This window comes from Rattus norvegicus, chromosome 1 (assembly GCF_021556685.1).
Source record: "Rattus norvegicus strain SHRSP/BbbUtx chromosome 1, alternate assembly SHRSP_T2T, whole genome shotgun sequence".
Classification (NCBI taxonomy): Eukaryota; Metazoa; Chordata; class Mammalia; order Rodentia; family Muridae; genus Rattus; species Rattus norvegicus.
The window spans coordinates 173,830,896-173,849,766 of record NC_141534.1 but is presented as its reverse complement, the minus strand read 5'-3'; the positions used below and the strand labels follow the sequence as shown (position 1 = coordinate 173,849,766).

Sequence of the window (18,871 nt, the reverse complement as noted above, 5' to 3'; positions counted from 1 at the left end):
CTCGGAGACACTTGACTTCCTACATAGAACACATATCGTCTTGTGTATGAATGTAAGGTATGGTAAGATGCTCATCATCAGGCTTTATCCATTACACCTCACTCATTATCCCATACTTCTTCCGTTGAAGGAGATGGGTCATAATAGATGAAGCAATAGTAGGGGAGATATACTTCCTTCTGGTTTATTCTTTGACAGTATAGGTATTCTGAGCTTCTGCTTTCACTTTATGAATATACAATGTTACCTCCTGTCAGCGATGCTGTATGATTGTTATGTGGCAATATTTAACTCTCTGCATTACCCAGAAGCCTTTTCTAAGAAGGTCTTTTAAAAGACCCGTCTAAGTTCTTACAATCTTCTAAGACAGAAATATATCTATTAAACTATGGCATATGTTGTTGTCAGTCTCAGATTCTCACAGGTTTTCTTTTGTGATTTCTGAAATTCTTTTCATTATCAAATAAAAATTTGACAATATTACATCATATCTCGCTGTGATATACGTACAGTTGTGTATGCATATATATGTCTGAAGTGGGTAGTGATGAAAACCAGAACATGGAGTAGGAATAAATTAGGCTATCTGGACAGTTCACACTCTTTTTTTCCATCTTTATTAACTTGAGTATTTCTTATTTACATTTCAAGCGTTATTCTCTTTCCCACCTTCTAGGCCAACATCCCCCTAATCCATCCCCCTCTCTATCTGTATGGGTGTTCCTCTCCCCATCCTCCACCCATTACAGACCTCCCTCCAACAATCTAGTTCACTGGGGGTCCAGTCTTGGCAGGACCACGGGCTTCCCCTTCCACTGGTTTTGCTACTAGTCTGTTCATTGCTACCTATGAATTTGAAGCCCAGGGTCAGTCCATGTATAGTCTTTGGATAGTGGCTTAGTCCCTGGAATCTCTGGTTGGTTGGCATTGTTGTACATATGGGGTCTCACGACCCTTCAGCTCTTTCAGTCCTTTCTCTGATTCGTTCAATGGGGGTCCCATTCTCAGTTCAGTGGTTTGCTGCTGGCATTCGCCTCTGTATTTGCCATATTTTGGCTGCATCTCTCAGGAGAGATCTACATCCGGTTCCTGTCAGCCTGCACTTCTTTGCTTCATCCATCTTATCTAGTTTGGTGGCTGTATATGTATGGGCCACATGAGGGGCAGGATATGAATGGATATTCCTTCAGTCTGTTCTAACCTTTGCCTCCCTATCTCCTCCTAAGGATATTCCTGTTACCCTTTTAAAGAAGGAGTGAAGTATCCACATTTTGGTCATCCTTCTTGAATTTCATATGGTCTGTGCATCTTGGGTAATTCGAGCATTTGGGCTAATATCCATTTATCTATGAGTGCATACCAAGTGTGTTTTTCTGTGATTGGGTTACCTCAGGATGATACTTTCTCGTTTCATCCGTTTGCCTACGAATTTCATAAAGTCATTGTTTTTGATAGCTGAGTAGTACTCCACTGTGTAGATGTAGTAGTACTCCACATTTTATGTATCCATTCTTCTGTTGAAGGGCATCTGGGAACTTTCCAGCTTCTGGCTGTGACTATTCTGGCTTCTGACTATTATAATTAATACTGCTATGAACATAGTGGAGCATGTGTCTTTGTTGTATGTTGGAGCATCTTTTGCGTATATGCCCAAGAGCTGGGTCCTCAGGTAGTACAATGTCCAATTTTCTGAAGAACCTCCAGATGGATTTCTGGAATGGTTGTATCAGTCTGCAATCCCACCAACATTGGAGGAGTGTTCCTCTTTCTCCACATCCTCACCAGCATCTGCTGTTGTCAGAGTTTTTGATCTTAGCCATTCTGAAAGGTATGAGGTGGAATCTCAGGGTCGTTTTTTCTTTTTTTTCATTTCCCTTATGACTAAAGATGTTAAACATTTCTTTAGGTGCTTCTCAGCCATTCAATATTCCTAAGCTGTGAATTCTTTGTTGAGCTTCGAACCCCATTTTTTAATAGGGTTCTTTGTTTCTCTGCAGTCTAACTTTGTGAATTCTTTATATATTTTGGATATTAGCTCTCTATCAGTTGTAGGATTGGTAAAGATCTTTTCCAAATCTGTTGGTTGCTGTTTTGTCCTAACAACAGTGTCCTTTGCCTTGCAGAAGCTTTATAGCTTTATGAGATACCATTTGTCAATTCTTGATCTTAGAGCATAAGCCATTGGTGTTTTGTTCAGGAAATTTTCTCCAGTGCCCATGTGTTCGAGATTCTTACCTACTTCTTCTATTAGTTTGAGTGTGTCTGGTTTGATGTGGAGGTCCTTGATCCACTTGGACTTAAGCTTTGTACAGGGTGATAAGCATGGATTGATCTGCATTCTTCTACATGCTGACATGCAGTTGAATGAGCACCATTTGCTGAAAATGCTATCTTTTTTCCATTTGATGGTTTTTGCTCCTTTGTCAAAAATCAAGTGACCATATGTGTGGGTTCATTTCTGCGTCTTCAATTCTATTGCACTGATCAATCTGCATGTCTCTGTACAAATACCATACAGTTTTTATAACTATTGCTCTGTAATAGTGCTTGAGTTCAGGGATAGTGATTTCCCCAGAAGTCCTTTTATTGTTGAGGATAGTTTTAGCTATCCTGTTTTTCTTTTGTTATTCCAGATGAATTTTCAAATTGTTCTGTCTAACTCTCTGAAGAATTGGATCGGAATTTTGATGGAGATTTCACTGTAGATCTATTGTTTTTGGTAACATGGCCATTTTTACTATATTAATCCTGCCAATCCATGAGCAAGGGAGATATTTCCGTCTTCTGAGATCTTCTTCAATTTCTTTCTTCAGAAGCTTGAAGTTCTTGGATTGGCAGGATTGATATAGTAAAGATGGCCATTTTGCCAAAAAGCAATCTACAGATTCAATGGTATCCCCATCAAAATTCCTACTCAATAGAAAGATAAATTTGCAAATTCATTTGCAATGAAAAAAACAGGATAGCAAAAACTATGCTCCACAATAAAAGCACTTCAGGGGGAATCACCATCTTTGACTTCAAACAGTATTACAGAGCAATAGTGATAAAAACTGTATGGTATTGGTACAGAGACAGGCAGGTAGATCAATGGAACAGAATTGAAGACCCAGAATGAACCCACAAACCTATAGCCACTTGATTTTTGGCAAACGAGTGCTCCAGACACTGCCAGGACCTGAAGGGACTGGATCAACAGTTCTCTGCACCCAAATCCCATGGGAGGGAGTGCTAAACCTTCAGAGAGGCAGACATGCCTGGGAAGCCAGAAGAGACTACACTCTGCTCACTTTTCTGACTCCAGAGGAAAATACCTGATGCCATCTGGTACCCTGGTGCACGGGGGCTCCCAGGAAAGGTGGCACAGGCCCTCCTGGTTGCTGCCCTCATGGAGAGCTCAAAAGCAACACCCCACGAGCAAACTTGAGCCACGGGACCACAGGTAAGACCAACTTTTCTGTTCCAAGTGACCTGCCTGGTGAACTCCAGACACAGGCCCACAGGAATAGCTGAAGACCAGTAGAAAGGAAAAACTACATGCCCGAAAGCAGAACACCCTGTTCCCATAACTGGCTGAAAGAAAACAGGAAAACAGGTCCACAGCACTCCTGACACGCAGGCCTATAGGACAGTCTAGCCACTGTCAGAAATAGCAGAACAAAGTAACACCAGAGATAATCTGATGGTGAGAGGCAAGCGCAGGAACACAAGGAACAGAATCCACGACTACATGGCATCATCGGAGCCCAATTCTCCCACCAAAGCAAACATGGAATATACAAACACACCAGAAAAGCATGATCTAGATTTAAAATCATATTTGATCAAGATGCTGGAGGACTTCAAGAAAGACATGAAGAACTCCCTTAGAGAAACGCAGGAAAATATAAATAAACAAGTAGAAGCCTATATAGAGGAATCACAAAAATCCCTGAAAGAATTCCAGGAAAACACAATCAAACAGTTGAAGGAACTCAAAACTGAAATAGAACCAATGAAGAAAGAACACAGGGAATCAACCCTGGATATAGAAAACCAAAGGAAGAGACAAGGAACCGTAGGTACAAGCATCACCAACAGAATGCAAGAGATAGAAGAGAGAATCTCAGGATCAGAAGATTCCATAGATATCATTGACACAAATGTCAAAGATAATGTAAAACGGAAAAAGCTACTGGTCCAAAACATACAGGAAATCCAGGATTCAATGAAAAGATCAAACTTAAGGCTAATAGGTATAGAATAGAGTGAAGACTCCAGCTCAAAGGACCAGTAAATATCTTCAACAAAATCATAGAAGAAAACTTCCCTAACTTAAAGAAAGAGATGCCCATAAACATACAAGAAGCCTACAGAACTCCAAGTAGATTGGACCAGATAAAAACTCCTCCCGTCACATAATAGCCAAAACACCAAATACACAAAATAAAGAAAGAATATTAAAAGCAGTAAGGGAAAAAAGGTCAAGTAACATATAAAGGCAGACCTATCAGAATCACACCAGACTTCTCACCAGAGACTATGAAAGCCTGAAGATCCTGGACAGATGTCATCCAGACCCTAAGAGAACACAAATGCCAGCCCAGGTTACTGTATCCTGCAAAACTCTCAATTAACATAGATGGAGAAACCAAGATATTCCATGACAAAACCACATTTACACAATATCTTTCTACAAATAGCGCTACAAAGGATAATAAATGGTAAAGCCCGACATAAGGAGGCAAGCTACCCCCTAGAAAAAGCAAGAAACTAATCGTCTTGGCAACAAAACAAAGAGAAGAAAAGCACACAAACATAACCTCACATCTAAATATGAAAGTAACAGGAAGCAATAATCACTACTCCTTAATATCACTCAACATCAATGGTCTCAACTCCCTAATAAAAAGACATAGATTAACAAACTGGATACGCAATGAGGACCCTGCATTCTGCTGCCTACAAGAAACACACCTCAGAGACAAAGACAGACACTACCTTAGAGTAAAAGACTGGAAAACAACTTTCCAAGCAAATAGTCAGAAGAAGCAAGCTGGAATAGCCATTCTAATATCGACTAAAATCGATTTCCAACTAAAAGTCATCAAAAAAGATAAGGAAGGACACTTCATATTCATCAAAGGAAAAATCCACCAAGATGAACTCTCAATCCTACATATCTATGCTCCAAATACAAGGGCACCTACATACATAAAAGGAGCCTTACTAAAGCTCAAAACACACACTGCACCTCACACAATAATAGCAGGAGATTTCAACACCCCACTCTCATCAATGGACAGATCATGGAAACAGAAATTAAACAGAGACATAGACAGACTAAGAGAAGTCATGAACCGAATGGACTTAACAGATATTTATAGAACATTCTATCCTAAAAAAAAGGATATACCTTCTTCTCACCACCTCATGGTAGTTTCTCCAAAATTGACTATATAATTGGTCATAAAACAGGCCTCAACAGATACAGAAAGATAGAATTAATCCCATGCATCCTATCAGACCACCACGGGCTAAAGCTGGTCTTCAACAACAATAAGTGAAGAACGCCCACATATACATGGAAGTTGAACAATGCTCCCCTCAATGATAACCTGGTCAAGGAAGAAATAAAGAAAGAAATTAAAGACTTTTTAGAATTTAATGAAAATGAAGGTACAACATACCCAAACTTATGGGACACAGTGAAAGCTGTGCTAAGATTAAAACTCATAGCTCTGAGTGCCTGCAGAAAGAAACAGGAGAGAGCATATATGAGCATCTTGACAGCACACCTAAAAGCTCTAGAACAAAAAGAAGCAAATACACCCAGGAGTAGTAGAAGGCAGGAAACAATCAAACTCAGAGCTGAAATCAACCAAGTAGAAACAAAAAGGACCATAGAAGAATCAACAGAACCAAAAGTTGGCTCTTTGAGAAAAATCAACAAGACAGATAAACCCTTAGCCAGATTAACAAGAGGACACAGAGAGTGTGTACAAATTAACAAAATCAGAAATGAAAAGGGAGACATAACTACACAATCAGAGGAAATTAAAAAAATCATCAGATCTTACTATAAAAGCCTATATTCAACAAAACTTGAAAATCTGCAGGAAATGGACAATTTTCTAGACAGATACCAGGTACCAAAGTTAAATCAGGAACAGATGAACCATTTAAACAACCCCATAACTCCTAACAAAATAGAAGCAGTCATTAAAGGTCTCCCAACCAAAAAGAGCCCAGGTCCAGAGGGGTTTAGTGCAGACTTCTATCAGACCTTCATTGAATACCTCATACAAATACTATCCAAACTATTCCACAAAATTGAAACAGATGGAGCACTACCGAATTCCTTCTACGAAGCCACAATTACTCTTATACCTAAACCACACAAAGACCCAACAAAGAAAGAGAAATTCAGACCAATTTCCCTTATGAATATCAATGCAAAAATATTCAATAAAATTCTGGCAAACTGAATCCAAGAGCACATCAAAGCAACCATCAACCATGTTCAAGTAGGCTTTATCCCAGCATGCAGGGATTGTTTAATATATGGAAAACTATCAACGTGATCCGTTATATAAACAAACTGAAATAACAAAACCACATGATCATTTCATTAGATGCTGAGAAATCATTTGACAAAATTCAACACCTCTTCATAATAAAAGTCCTGGAAAGAATAGGAATTCAAGGCCCATACCTAAACATAGTAAAACCATATATAGCAAATGAGTCGCAAATATTAAACTAAATGGAGAGAAACTTGAGACACTCCCACTAAAATCAGGACTAGACAAGGCTTCCCACTCTATGCCTACTTATTCAATATAGTTCTTGAAGTTCTAGCCAGAGCAATCAGACAACAAAAGGAGGTCAAGGGGATACAGATTGGAAAAGAAGTCAAAATATCACTCTTTGCAGATGATATGATAGTATATTTAAGTGATCCCAAAAGGTCCAACAGAGAACTACTAAACCTGATAAACACCTTCCGCAGAGTGACTGGGTATAAAATTAACTCAAATAAATCAGTAGCCTTCCTCTACACAAAAGAGAAACAAGCCGAGAAAGGAATTAGGGAAACGACACCCTTCATAAGAGTCCCAAATAATATAAAGTACCTCGGTGTGACTTTAACCAAGCAAGTAAAAGATCTGTACAATAAGATCCTCAAGCCTCTGAAGAAAGAAATTGAAGAAGACCTCAGAAGATGGAAAGATCTCCCATGCTCATGGATTGGCAGGATTAATATAGTAAAAATGGCCATTTTAACAAAAGCGATCAACAGATTCAATGCAATCCCCATCAAAATACCAATGCAATTCTTCAGTGAGTTAGACAGAACAATTTGCAAATTCATCTGGAATAACAAAAAACCCAGGATAGCTAAAACTATCCCCAACAATAAAAGGACTTCAGGGGGAATCACTATCCCTGAACTCAAGTAGTATTACATAGCAATAATGGTAAAAACTGCATGGTATTGATACAGAGACAGACCGATAGACCAGTGGAATAGAATTGAAGACCCAGAAATTAACCCACACACCTATGGTTACTTGAATTTTTACAAAGGAGCCAAAACCATCGAATGGAAAAAAGATAGCATTTTCAGCAAATGGTGCTGGTTCAACTGGAGGTCAACATGTAGAAGAATGCAGATCGATCCATGCTTATCACCCTGTACAAAGCTTAAGTCCAAGTGGATCAGGGACCTTCACATCAAACCAGATACACTCAAACTAATAGAAGAAAAAGTGGGGAAGCATCTCGAACTCATGGTCACTGGAGAAAATTTCCTGGAGAAAACTCCAATGGTTATGTTCTAAGATCAAGAATCAACAAATAGGATTTCATAAAACTGCAAAGCTTCTGTAAGGCAAAGGACACTGTGGTTAGGACAAAATGGCAACCAACAGATTGGGGAAAGATCTTTACCAATCCTACAACAGATAGAGGGCTTATATCTAAAATATACAAAGAACTCAAGAAGTTAGACCGCAGAGAGACAAAAACCCTATTCAAAAATGTGTTTCATAAGTAAACATAGAATTCACAGCTGAGGAATGCCGAATGGCTGAGAACCACCTATAGAAATGTTCAATATCTTTATTCATAAGGGAAATGCAAATCAAAACAACCCTGAGATTTCATCTTATACCAGTGAGAATGGCTAAGATCAAAACTCAGGTGACAGCAAATGCTTGTGAGGATGTGGAGAATGAGGAACACTCCTCCATTGTTGGTGGGATTGCAGACTGGTACTACCATTCTGGAAACCAGTCTGGAGGTTCCTCAGAAAATTGGACATTGAAGTACCTGAGGACCCAGCTATACCTCTCTTGGGCATATACCCAAAAGATGCCTCAACATATAACAAAGACACATTCTCCACTGTGTTCATAGCAGCCTTATTTATAATAGCCAGAAGCTGGAAAGAACCCAGATGCCCTTCAACAGAGGAATGGATACAGAAAATGTGGTACATCTACACAATGGAATATTACTCAGCTATCAAAAACAATGACTTTGTGAAATTCATAGGCAAATGGAGGGAACTGGAAAATATCATCCTGAGTGAGGTAACCCAATCACAGAACAACACACATGGTATGAACTTATTGATAAGCGGCTATTAGCCCAAATGCTTGAATTGCCCTAAATGCACTGAACACATGAAACTGAAGATGCATGATCAAAATGCGAATGCTTCACTCCTTCTTTAAAAGGGGAACAAGAATACCCTTGGCAGGGAATAGTGAGGCAAAGATTAAAACAGAGGCAGAAGGAACACCCATTCAGAGCCTGCCCCACATGTGGCCCATACCTATGCAGCCACCCAATTAGACAAGATGGATGAAGCAAAGAAGTGCAGGATGACAGGAGCCGGATGTAGATCTCTCCTGAGAGACACAGCCAGAATACAGCAAATACATAGGCGAATGCCAGCAGTAAACCACTGTATTGAGAACGGGACCCCCGTTGAAGGAATCAGAGAAAGGACTGGAAGAGCTTGAAGGGGCTCGAGACCCCATATGAACAACAATGCCAAACAAACAGAGATTCCAGGCACTAACCCTCTACCCAAAGCCTATACATGGACTGACCCTCGGCTCCAACCTCATAGGTAGCAATGAATAGCCTAGTAAGGGCATCAGTGGAAGGGAAGTCCTTGGTCCTGCTAAGATTGAACCCGCAGTGAACGTGATTTTTGGGGGGAGGGCGGTAATGTGGGGAAGATGGGGAGGGGAACTCCCATATAGAAGGGGAAGGGGATGGGTTAGGGGGATGTTGGCCCGGAAACCAGGAAAGGGAATAACAATCGAAATGTAAATATGAAATACTCAAGGTAATAAAGAAAAGAAATCAACTGGCATCATTCCATACATAGAGAAATGGTTAAACATTTGCAATCCATAGGTATGGATATCATAAACACACACACACACAGAGAGAGAGAGAGAGAGAGAGAGAGAGAGAGAGAGAGAGAGAGAGAGAGAGAGAAAGAGAGAGAGAAAGAGAGAGAGAGAAAGAGAGAGAGAGAAAGAGAGAGAGAGAAAGAGAGAGAGAATATATATCACATCAGATAAATGGATTCAAGGAGAGAAATCACACGATCATTTCCATAGCTGCAGAAACGTCTTTTGAAAAAATCTAATTAATATTCCGTCTTGATAAAAACCCCGAGGGGACTAGACACAGAAGGAATGTTTGCACTCTTTTTACTCACACCAATCATACTATCAAATGTTATCCTTTTTTTTTTCGGAGCTGGGGACCAAACCCAGGGCCTTGCGCTTGCTAGGCAAGCGCTCTACCACTGAGCTAAATCCCCAACCCCAAATGTTATTCTTAACTGTTTTTAGTCATTAATTTGTGTTAGATTTTCAGTCCCTCATCTGGACAATTTAGAATTCTGAAAATGCATAGCAAATTTCCAGAATAATGTCAAACACATCATATCACTGAGATTCAGACATTAAACTCATAACCCTGATTTTAAGTATTATGCTCTTAACACATGCAGATATTACACTAGTCATGCTCATCTAGGAAAATCTAGAAGATACTATCTTCACATTTTGAAGATAAACTTTCTCAAACCAATACATGGAGGTTATGGTAGAGTATGTAGGGTTTCTCCAAAGAAGCTATGTAAGACCCAGTGATAGGACCTGTTGAGAAAATGGGAGTCATAACTATGAGTTATCTTTCCATCCTCCTAAGAGCCATTTGGGAAAATTTTGAGAGGAAACAGCCCAGGATCCATTCACACTAATTAGAAGGAATTCTCCTGAGTACTCTAAACTGCCCCAGAGACAGCTCTTAACACCTCTGCTCCCTACTCCATTCATCACACTTAAAAGGAGCTACTGTAATACAGTATATTCTGAGGACAGTAATAAGACCGTACGCACAGCAGGAGGATGTAAGATAAATGAGAATCATCTTTCCTGCCCTGTCTCGGTCTTAATTTCCAACTTTGACTGAGCTCTATGCCTTCATGATAAGATGCCTACTCCTTGATTGGTCAGAGCTATAGGGAATGCTATTCTAGCACTTGCTCTATTAGGAGTGAAAAGTATTCAATAGTTATGAAATGTTAATTTAATCTTAATCTTTTCCTCTATAAGAGAAAATATGACAAGGTTGATAAGGAAGACAAGGCGTGAAGTGAAAATAGGTCAGATTGAGAGTATATTGTATTTCCCTAGATTTGATTTTTAGGATTTACTTATCTTCTGGCATAGATCTAACCAAAATGTTTTTCTATAGCAGCTCTCTACCCTAACAAATATGATTACAGTGTTAATTTCCCAGTAAAGAATAATGTTGTTTTTCATGTTACAGAGTTGTACATAGATTTTCCACAGAGTCAGGTTTGGCGCTCTCTCTCTCTCTCTCTCTCTCTCTCTCTCTCTCTCTCTGAATGTCTGTATGTGTGTGTTTGTGTGTGTATGTAGTATTTTCATTGTAGGGATGTTTATCTCTAAAGGAATGAATGCAAACAAAAAGAATAGAAAAGCTAAAGGAAATGTTAGAAAGTTTAGCAGTGACAATGATATTTAAGCAGAAACTTTCAGACCTGACCCTAAGGCAACATTTTCACCTTTGCATTTGTATGGGAGTTATATTTTATGACAATAATGGAGGTTTGAGTATCACCTTGGAATGCCATTGTAGAGTAAGTGATAGCCCCACCACATGCAAAGTCATAGTCACATTAGGATCAGACTCACAGTCATCCTTGTCTCTGAATGTTTTGGTTCAGGTCAAACCAGTTCAAGAACATTATATTCTTATTGTATTACAGTTGATCATATTTGCTGTGAATAAAGGTGATTCTGATTGTTCCATTGATACTTGATCAGCTATAGGCACACAGAAAGGCAACTGTTTTAAGATATAATTTGTTCAGACCTACTATGGAGGCAATTAGATAATGGTGCAGGCATATTTGTGCATCTGAGAGTAGGTGTTTGTGAAGAAGTATATATGTGTGCATATGTCTATTGTGACTGGGGGGTTTAGAATGGAGAATGGGTAAAGATAGTGAGGGAAAAATCCTAGGAGTGAATAGCTGTGGGTAAATGTGATATGGTCATAAGGTGGGATTTTGTCATTTGGCACATATAAGACTATCAATGGTTACTCTAGTTGTGGTAGAGTAACATGGCTGGTTTTAAAAATCACCATGGAAACACATCTCTATGTGTATCTGTGAGGGTATTTCTAGAAATGTTTAATTGAGGAGAGGAGCCCCTGAATGGAGACAGTACTATTTGTGGCTTAGAATCCAGGACAAGATAACTAGGGAGGAAAAAGCTAAGTGCCAGCATTCATCTCTCTGCTTCTTTCTCTGGATGTAATATGCCTCGTAAACTCACATTTCTGTTCCCACAACCTCACCACTGTGATGGATTAAATCCTCAAACTGTGAGACAAAACAGACCCTTTCTCCTGTGATTTGTGTTTGGCATGTTGTCACAGTGACAATGTAAGTTCACTGTAGCTGTCTTCTGATAATCCAGAAGAGGGTATCAGATCCCATTACAGATGGTTGTTTGGGAACTGAACTTAGGACTCTGGAAAGACAGTGAGACCTCTTAACCACAGAGCCATGTCTCCAGCCCCTCAGCTTTATTCTTAAATCTTCTTATGAGTTGAAATGTTACATCACTTAGACTCATAGCTCCATCTAGATGCTAATAGCCCGTTAGTAGATTGTGTGGGATGTGTCTTAGTCTTTTTCATGTTTCTGAGGGAAATGAATAGAGCAGTCCTCCAGCTAGACTAAAATGTGTTCTTCAATTTGAGTGTTAAATGCTGTATCTCCATTTTATTCTCCTTTAACAAAATTTGGCATCTTCTAAACAAAGGAATGAACTCATCCTGGCATTAAAGTATCTGGCTTTTCTAGCAGTAAATGTCAGAAATATTTTTATATTACATTGTAATTGTTGAAGATACTTCTAAGCATTTAAAATCATAATTCCTTTGAAGTAAATTTGTTCTAGATCCACCATTATATATAAAAATGTGCTGACAAAGACACAACATATTTGGTACCATGATAGTAAAGCCCATGTGTTGTTGCTCGTATAAGTTTTCCCTAATTATCCTGGCAAGTATTTTAATATAACCAGTTTCCTTAGTAGCTATAGTTACTTTATGTACAAAGTACATATAGAAAATAAATATACATTTATATTGGTGCATTTTAGAAGACTATTTTGAGTCAACTTTGCAGACAGATAGAAGAGTGATAGCTACATATCTTCATAGGAACTTAAACTTTATGTTTCACATTTCTTTATTTTTGGAGAACATTATTATTATTATTATTATTATTATTATTATTACCATTATTGTTATTGTTATTGTTATAAGAACACAATTATTATTAAAATGTATTTAATTTCCTTAAAGGTATTTGCAAACCTTCTAATAACTTTTTAAGTATATTATTCAAGTATTTTTATTTACTTAATAATTCATAATCATAGATTAAACAGTGTTCTATTCCATGTCTTCTAAAGGGCAAAGAAAAGATGACAACATTTTCAAAAAGGGCTTCATGGTCCTTGGGAGGGATAGCCTATAGATAATGTGCAAAAGTGAAAGACAATGCCTGGCTCAGTGCAAGGAGTTATTCCTGTTTGAGGGTACCAGGAAACCAGCTGAGCTTATGGCTTAAATGGAAGTTTTGTTATGGTGATGCTGTGCATTCTGTCTTTGAGGTTCATTACAGCTGATGCTGGTAGAGCTACATACGTACAGCTGGTGCTGTGGACAAGATTGCCAAAGACTAGCAATCAGATTTATCATTTGAAGCGTTGTTCTTCTTCAAGACAGGTTATATTCTCTTACTTAAGAAATAAGTTCGATAAGGCATATTGGCTCTATAAAACCTTAATTAAACCTTTGTGATTGTCCTTTCAGAGAAAAGAAAAGTTGTACAAAAATACCTTTTAAAAATTCAACACAATCACAAAATAGATGAAATGTGATGAGAGCAGTATAAATCACAAGGAGTTCATTGATAATACACCAGAACTTGACATCATCCCTTTACAGATTAATACAATCTGATTCATCAATGTGTTATTAGAGGTCTGATGTCCAGAGAAAATAGATGATTCTTTCCTCTCCAGATGACACCATTAACGAATGTTCAAACTCATGAAGCACTGTTGTCCAAGCACTGGAAACACTCCAAGACTCATAGCATGACCATCTTCTGAAGAACCAGAGATAACCAAACTCTGAATAAAATAATTTTGTATTACACACATCTGTGTTTATAGAGACTTTCTGCTTAAGAAGCAGATGAACTATGAGACAGGCAAATCAAACACAGGTGACAGAATTTCTCCTTTTGGGACTTTCTGATGACCCCCACACCCAGACGCTGCTATTCATCTTATTTCTGGGCATCTATCTGGTGACTGTACTTGGAAACCTACTTCTCATGTTCCTTGTTCGGGCTGACTCTCGGCTTCACACTCCCATGTATTTTTTTCTGTGCAACTTGTCTTTCGCTGACCTCTGCTTTTCTACGAACATTGTTCCACAGGCCCTCACCCATTTCCTTTCAAGGAAAAAGAGCATTTCATTCAGACGCTGTGCAGCTCAGCTTCTGCTGTTTCTCATTTTTGGGTGTACACAATGTGCCCTTTTGGCTGTGATGTCCTATGACCGTTATGTGGCTATCTGCAACCCTCTGCATTACTCTAGCATCATGACATGGAGGCTGTGTATCCAGCTGGCTACAGTGTCATGGACTAGTGGCATTTTAGTGTCTGTGGTGGATACCACGTTCACATTAAGACTTCCCTATCGAGGTAGCAACAGTATTCCTCACTTCTTTTGTGAGGCTCCTGCACTTTTGACTCTGGCATCTATAGACACTCAAACTTCAGAGATGGCCATTTTCCTCATGGGAGTTGTGATTCTCCTTATACCTGTCTCCCTAATTCTGGTGTCTTATGGCCATATCATAGTGGCGGTTTTCAGGATGAAATCAGCTGCAGGGAGGTTCAAGGCATTTTCTACCTGTGGTTCCCACCTTATTGTTGTCATCCTTTTTTATGGGTCAGCGATTATTACCTATATGACTCCGAAGTCTTCCAAAGAACAGGAGAAACTGGTGTCTGTTTTCTATGCAATGGTGACACCTATGCTTAACCCCCTCATCTACAGTCTGAGGAACAAAGATGTAAAGGGAGCTCTGTGGAAAGTAGCCCTGAAGAACTTCTCAAGCAGGCCTATAATCACCCAGTGACTCGGAGACACTTGACTTCCTACATAGAACACATATCGTCTTGTGTATGAATGTAAGGTATGGTAAGATGCTCATCATCAGGCTTTATCCATTACACCTCACTCATTATCCCATACTTCTTCCGTTGAAGGAGATGGGTCATAATAGATGAAGCAATAGTAGGGGAGATATACTTCCTTCTGGTTTATTCTTTGACAGTAAAGATATTCTGAGCTTCTGCTTTCATTCTTTATGAATATACAATGTTACCTCCTGTCAGCGATGCTGTATGATTGTTATGTGGCAATATTTAACTCTCTGCATTACCCAGAAGCCTTTTCTAAGAAGGTCTTTTAAAAGACCCGTCTAAGTTCTTACAATCTTCTAAGACAGAAATATATCTATTAAACTATGGTATATGTTGTTGTCAGTCTCAGATTCTCACAAGTTTTCTTTTGTGATTTCTGAAATTCTTTTCATTATCAAATAAAAATTTGACAATATTACATAATAACTTATTGTGATCTAGGTACTATTGTTTGTGCATGCATATGTCTGAAGTGGGTAGTGAAGAGAACCAGAACATGGAGGAAGAATAAATGCGGGTCTCTGCACAGTTCACACTCTTTTTGACTTACAAGAACATACATATCAGGATCAGCCTCCCACCTCTGACCCCTAATTGTGAATGCACAGTTCATGGCTCTAGTAAAACCAATATACAGGAAACCAGTAGCCAATATCAAACAAAATAGAGAGGAAGCTGAAGTAATCCCACTAAAATCCAAGGACTGTAAAAGGCTGCCCACTTTCTCCCTACTTATTCAATATAGTACTTGAAGTCCTAGCTAGAGAAATCAGACAACAAAGAGTTGAAATGGATACAAATTTGAAAGGAAGAAGTCAAAATATCACTATTTGCAGATGATATGATAGTATAATTAAGTGACCCCTAAGTTGCACCAGACAACTACTAAGCCTGACAAACAACTTCAGCAGAGTGGTTGTATATAAAATTAACTAAAACAAATCAGTAGACTACCTCTACTCAAATGATAAACAGTGTGAAAGAGATATTAGGGAAACAACACCCTTCGCAATATTCACAAATAACATAATATACCTTGGCGTGACTCTAACCAAACAAGTAATAGATATGTATGACAAGACCTTCAAGTTGAAAGAAATCAAAGAAGATCTCAGAAGATGGAAAGATCCCCCATGCTCGTGGATTGGCAGGGTTAATATAGTAAAGATGACCATTTTGCCAAAAGCAATCTACAGATTCAATGCAATCCCCATCAAAATTCCAACTCAATTCTTTATAGAGTTAGAAAGAGCAATTTGCAAATTCATTTGGAATAACAAAAAATCCAGGATAGCTAAAATTATCTTCAACAATAAAAGAACTTCTGGGTCAATCACCATCCCTGACCTCAAGTAGTATTACAGAGCAAGAGTCATAAAAACTGTATGGTATTGGTTCAGAGACAGGCAGGTAGAACAGTGGAATAGAATTGAAGACCCAGAAATGAACCCACACACCTCTGGTCACTTGATCTTTACAATGGAGTTAAAACCATTCAATGGAAAACAGATAACATTTTCAACAAATGGTGCTGGTTCAACTGAATGTCAGTATGTGGAAGAATGCAAATAGATCCATGTTTTTTCATATTTTATTTATTTAATTCTCCATTGATGTCTTATTTGTGTGAAGAAACTATATAGTGTTTAATTATATTTTATTTTATTTTTTATTGGACATTTCATTATTTACATTTCAAATGTTAATCCCTTTCCTGGTTTCCTGTACATAAACCCATATCTTCTTCATGTCCCCTTGTTCTGTAAGGGTGTTCCCCTCCCCAACCAACCTTCCTTCCAGCCCCCTCCCCAACATTAACTTACACTGGGGTCCAACCTTGGCAGAACCAAGGGCTCCTCCTTCCATTGGTGCCCAGCAAGTCCATCCTCTGCTACATATGCAGTTGGAGCCATGGGTCAATCCATGTAAAGTAGTAGTGGTAGTGGTTTAGTTCCTGGAAGCTCTGGTTGGTTGGCATTGTTGCTTTTACGGGGTTGCAAGCCCCTTCAGCTCTTTCAATCATTTCTCTAATTCCTCTAATGGGGATCCCATTCTCAGTTTAGTGGTTTGCTGCTAGCATTTACCTCTGTATTTGACATGCTCTGGCTGTGTCTCTCAGGAGACATCTTTATCTGGTTCCTGTTAGCCTGCACTTATTTTTTTTTCTTTATTAACTTGAGTATTTCTAATTTACATTTCGATTGTTATATCATTTCCCAGCTTCCAGGCCAACATCCCCCTAACCCCTCCCTCTCCCCTTCTATATGGGTGTTGCCCTCCCCATCCTCCCATTACCACCCTCCCCCCAACAATCACGTTCACTGGGGGTTCAGTTTTAGCAGGACCAAGTAGCCTGCACTTCTTAGCTTCATCAATTTTATCTAGTTTTGGTGGAGATATATATATATATATATATATATATATATATATATATATATATATATATATATATATATATGCCACATGTAAGGCAGGCTCTGAATGGCAGTTCCTTGAGTCTCTGTTCTAAACTTTGCCTCCATATCCCCTCCTATAAATATTTTTGTTCCCCCTTTTAAGTAGGAGTGAAACATCCACATTCTGGTCATCCTTCTTATTGCCTTGTATAAAGCTTAAGTACAAGTGGATCAAGGACCTTCACATCAAACCAGGCACTCAAATTAATAGAAGAAAAAGTGGGGAGGAATTTCAATCAAATGGGCACTGGGGAAATTTTCTGAACAAAACACCAATGGCTTATGTTCTAAGATCAAGAATCAACAAATAGGACCTCAAAATACTGCAAAGCTTCTGTAAGCAAAGGACACTGTCATTAGGACAAAAGGGCAACCAACAGATTATGAAAATATCTTTACCAACCTTACATGGTATAGAGGTATATGAAATGTACAAAGAACTCAAGAAATTTGACTCCAGAGAGCCAAATAACCCTATTAAAATGGGGTACAGAACTAAATGAAGAATTCTCAGCTAAGAAATATCAAATGGATGAGAAGTACCTAAAGAAATGTTCAACATCCTTAGTCAAAATGCAAATCAAAACACCCTAAGATTCCACCTCATGCCAATCAGAATAACTAAGATAAAAAACTCAGTTGACAACAGATGCTGTTGAGGATCTGGAGAAATGGATGTGGAGAAAGAGGAACACTCCTCCTTTGTTGGTGAGATTGCATACTGGTACAAGCACTCTGGAAATCAGTCTGGAAGTTCTTCAGAAAATTGGACATTGTACTACCTGAGGATCCAGCTATACATATACCCAAAAGAGGCCCCAACATACAACAAAGACACATGCTCCGCGTTGTTCATAGAAGCCTTATTTATAATTTATCGAAGAAGGGGAGTTGAGGGAATATTGAGTTTATGGACAGGAAAGTGGGAAAGGAAATAACCTTTGAGATGTAAATAAAGAAATATCCAATAAAAAAGTTATAGTTAAAAAAGAATGCAAACAAATCCATTTTTATAGCCCTACAGAAATCTCAAGTCCAAGTAGATCAAAGACCTACAAATAAAACTAATTTTACTCAAGCTATTAGAAGACAGATGGTGAAGAGCGTCGAACACATGGGCACTGGGGAAAATTTCCTGAACAGAACACCGATGGCAAATTCTCTAAGATTAAGAATCAATAAATGGGTCTTAAAATTGCAAAGTTTCTGTTAGGCAGTGACACTGTCATGAGGACAAACAGGAACCGACAGATTGGGAAAAGATCCTTACCAATCCTACACCCGAATAAAGGCTAATATACATGAAGAAATCAAGAAGTTAGAATCCGGAGAGCCAAATAACCCTATAAAAATGGTGTACAATATGTAAAACCAAAGGACTGTGGAGATGCATGTCCTTCTACTCTCATTAAATATTTTCAATATTCTCAAAAAAAAGGGTACAGTTCTGAACAAAGAATTCTCAACTGAGGAATATCAAATGGATGAGAAGCTCCAAAAGAAATGTTTCCCATCCTTAGTCATCAGGAAAATGCAAATCAAAACAACACTGTGATTCTACCTCATAAC

General features: G+C 38.6%; 1 protein-coding gene across 1 annotated transcript; it reads left to right on the top strand.

Moving 5' to 3' along the window:
- The first annotated feature begins 13,831 nt into the window (after nucleotides 1–13,831).
- On the top strand, nucleotides 13,832–14,779 carry Or2d2b (olfactory receptor family 2 subfamily D member 2B). The gene has a single exon (NM_001001035.1). The coding sequence runs from the start codon at nucleotides 13,832–13,834 to the stop codon at nucleotides 14,777–14,779; it is 948 nt and encodes a 315-aa protein (NP_001001035.1).
- Nucleotides 14,780–18,871: the final 4,092 nt, after the last annotated feature.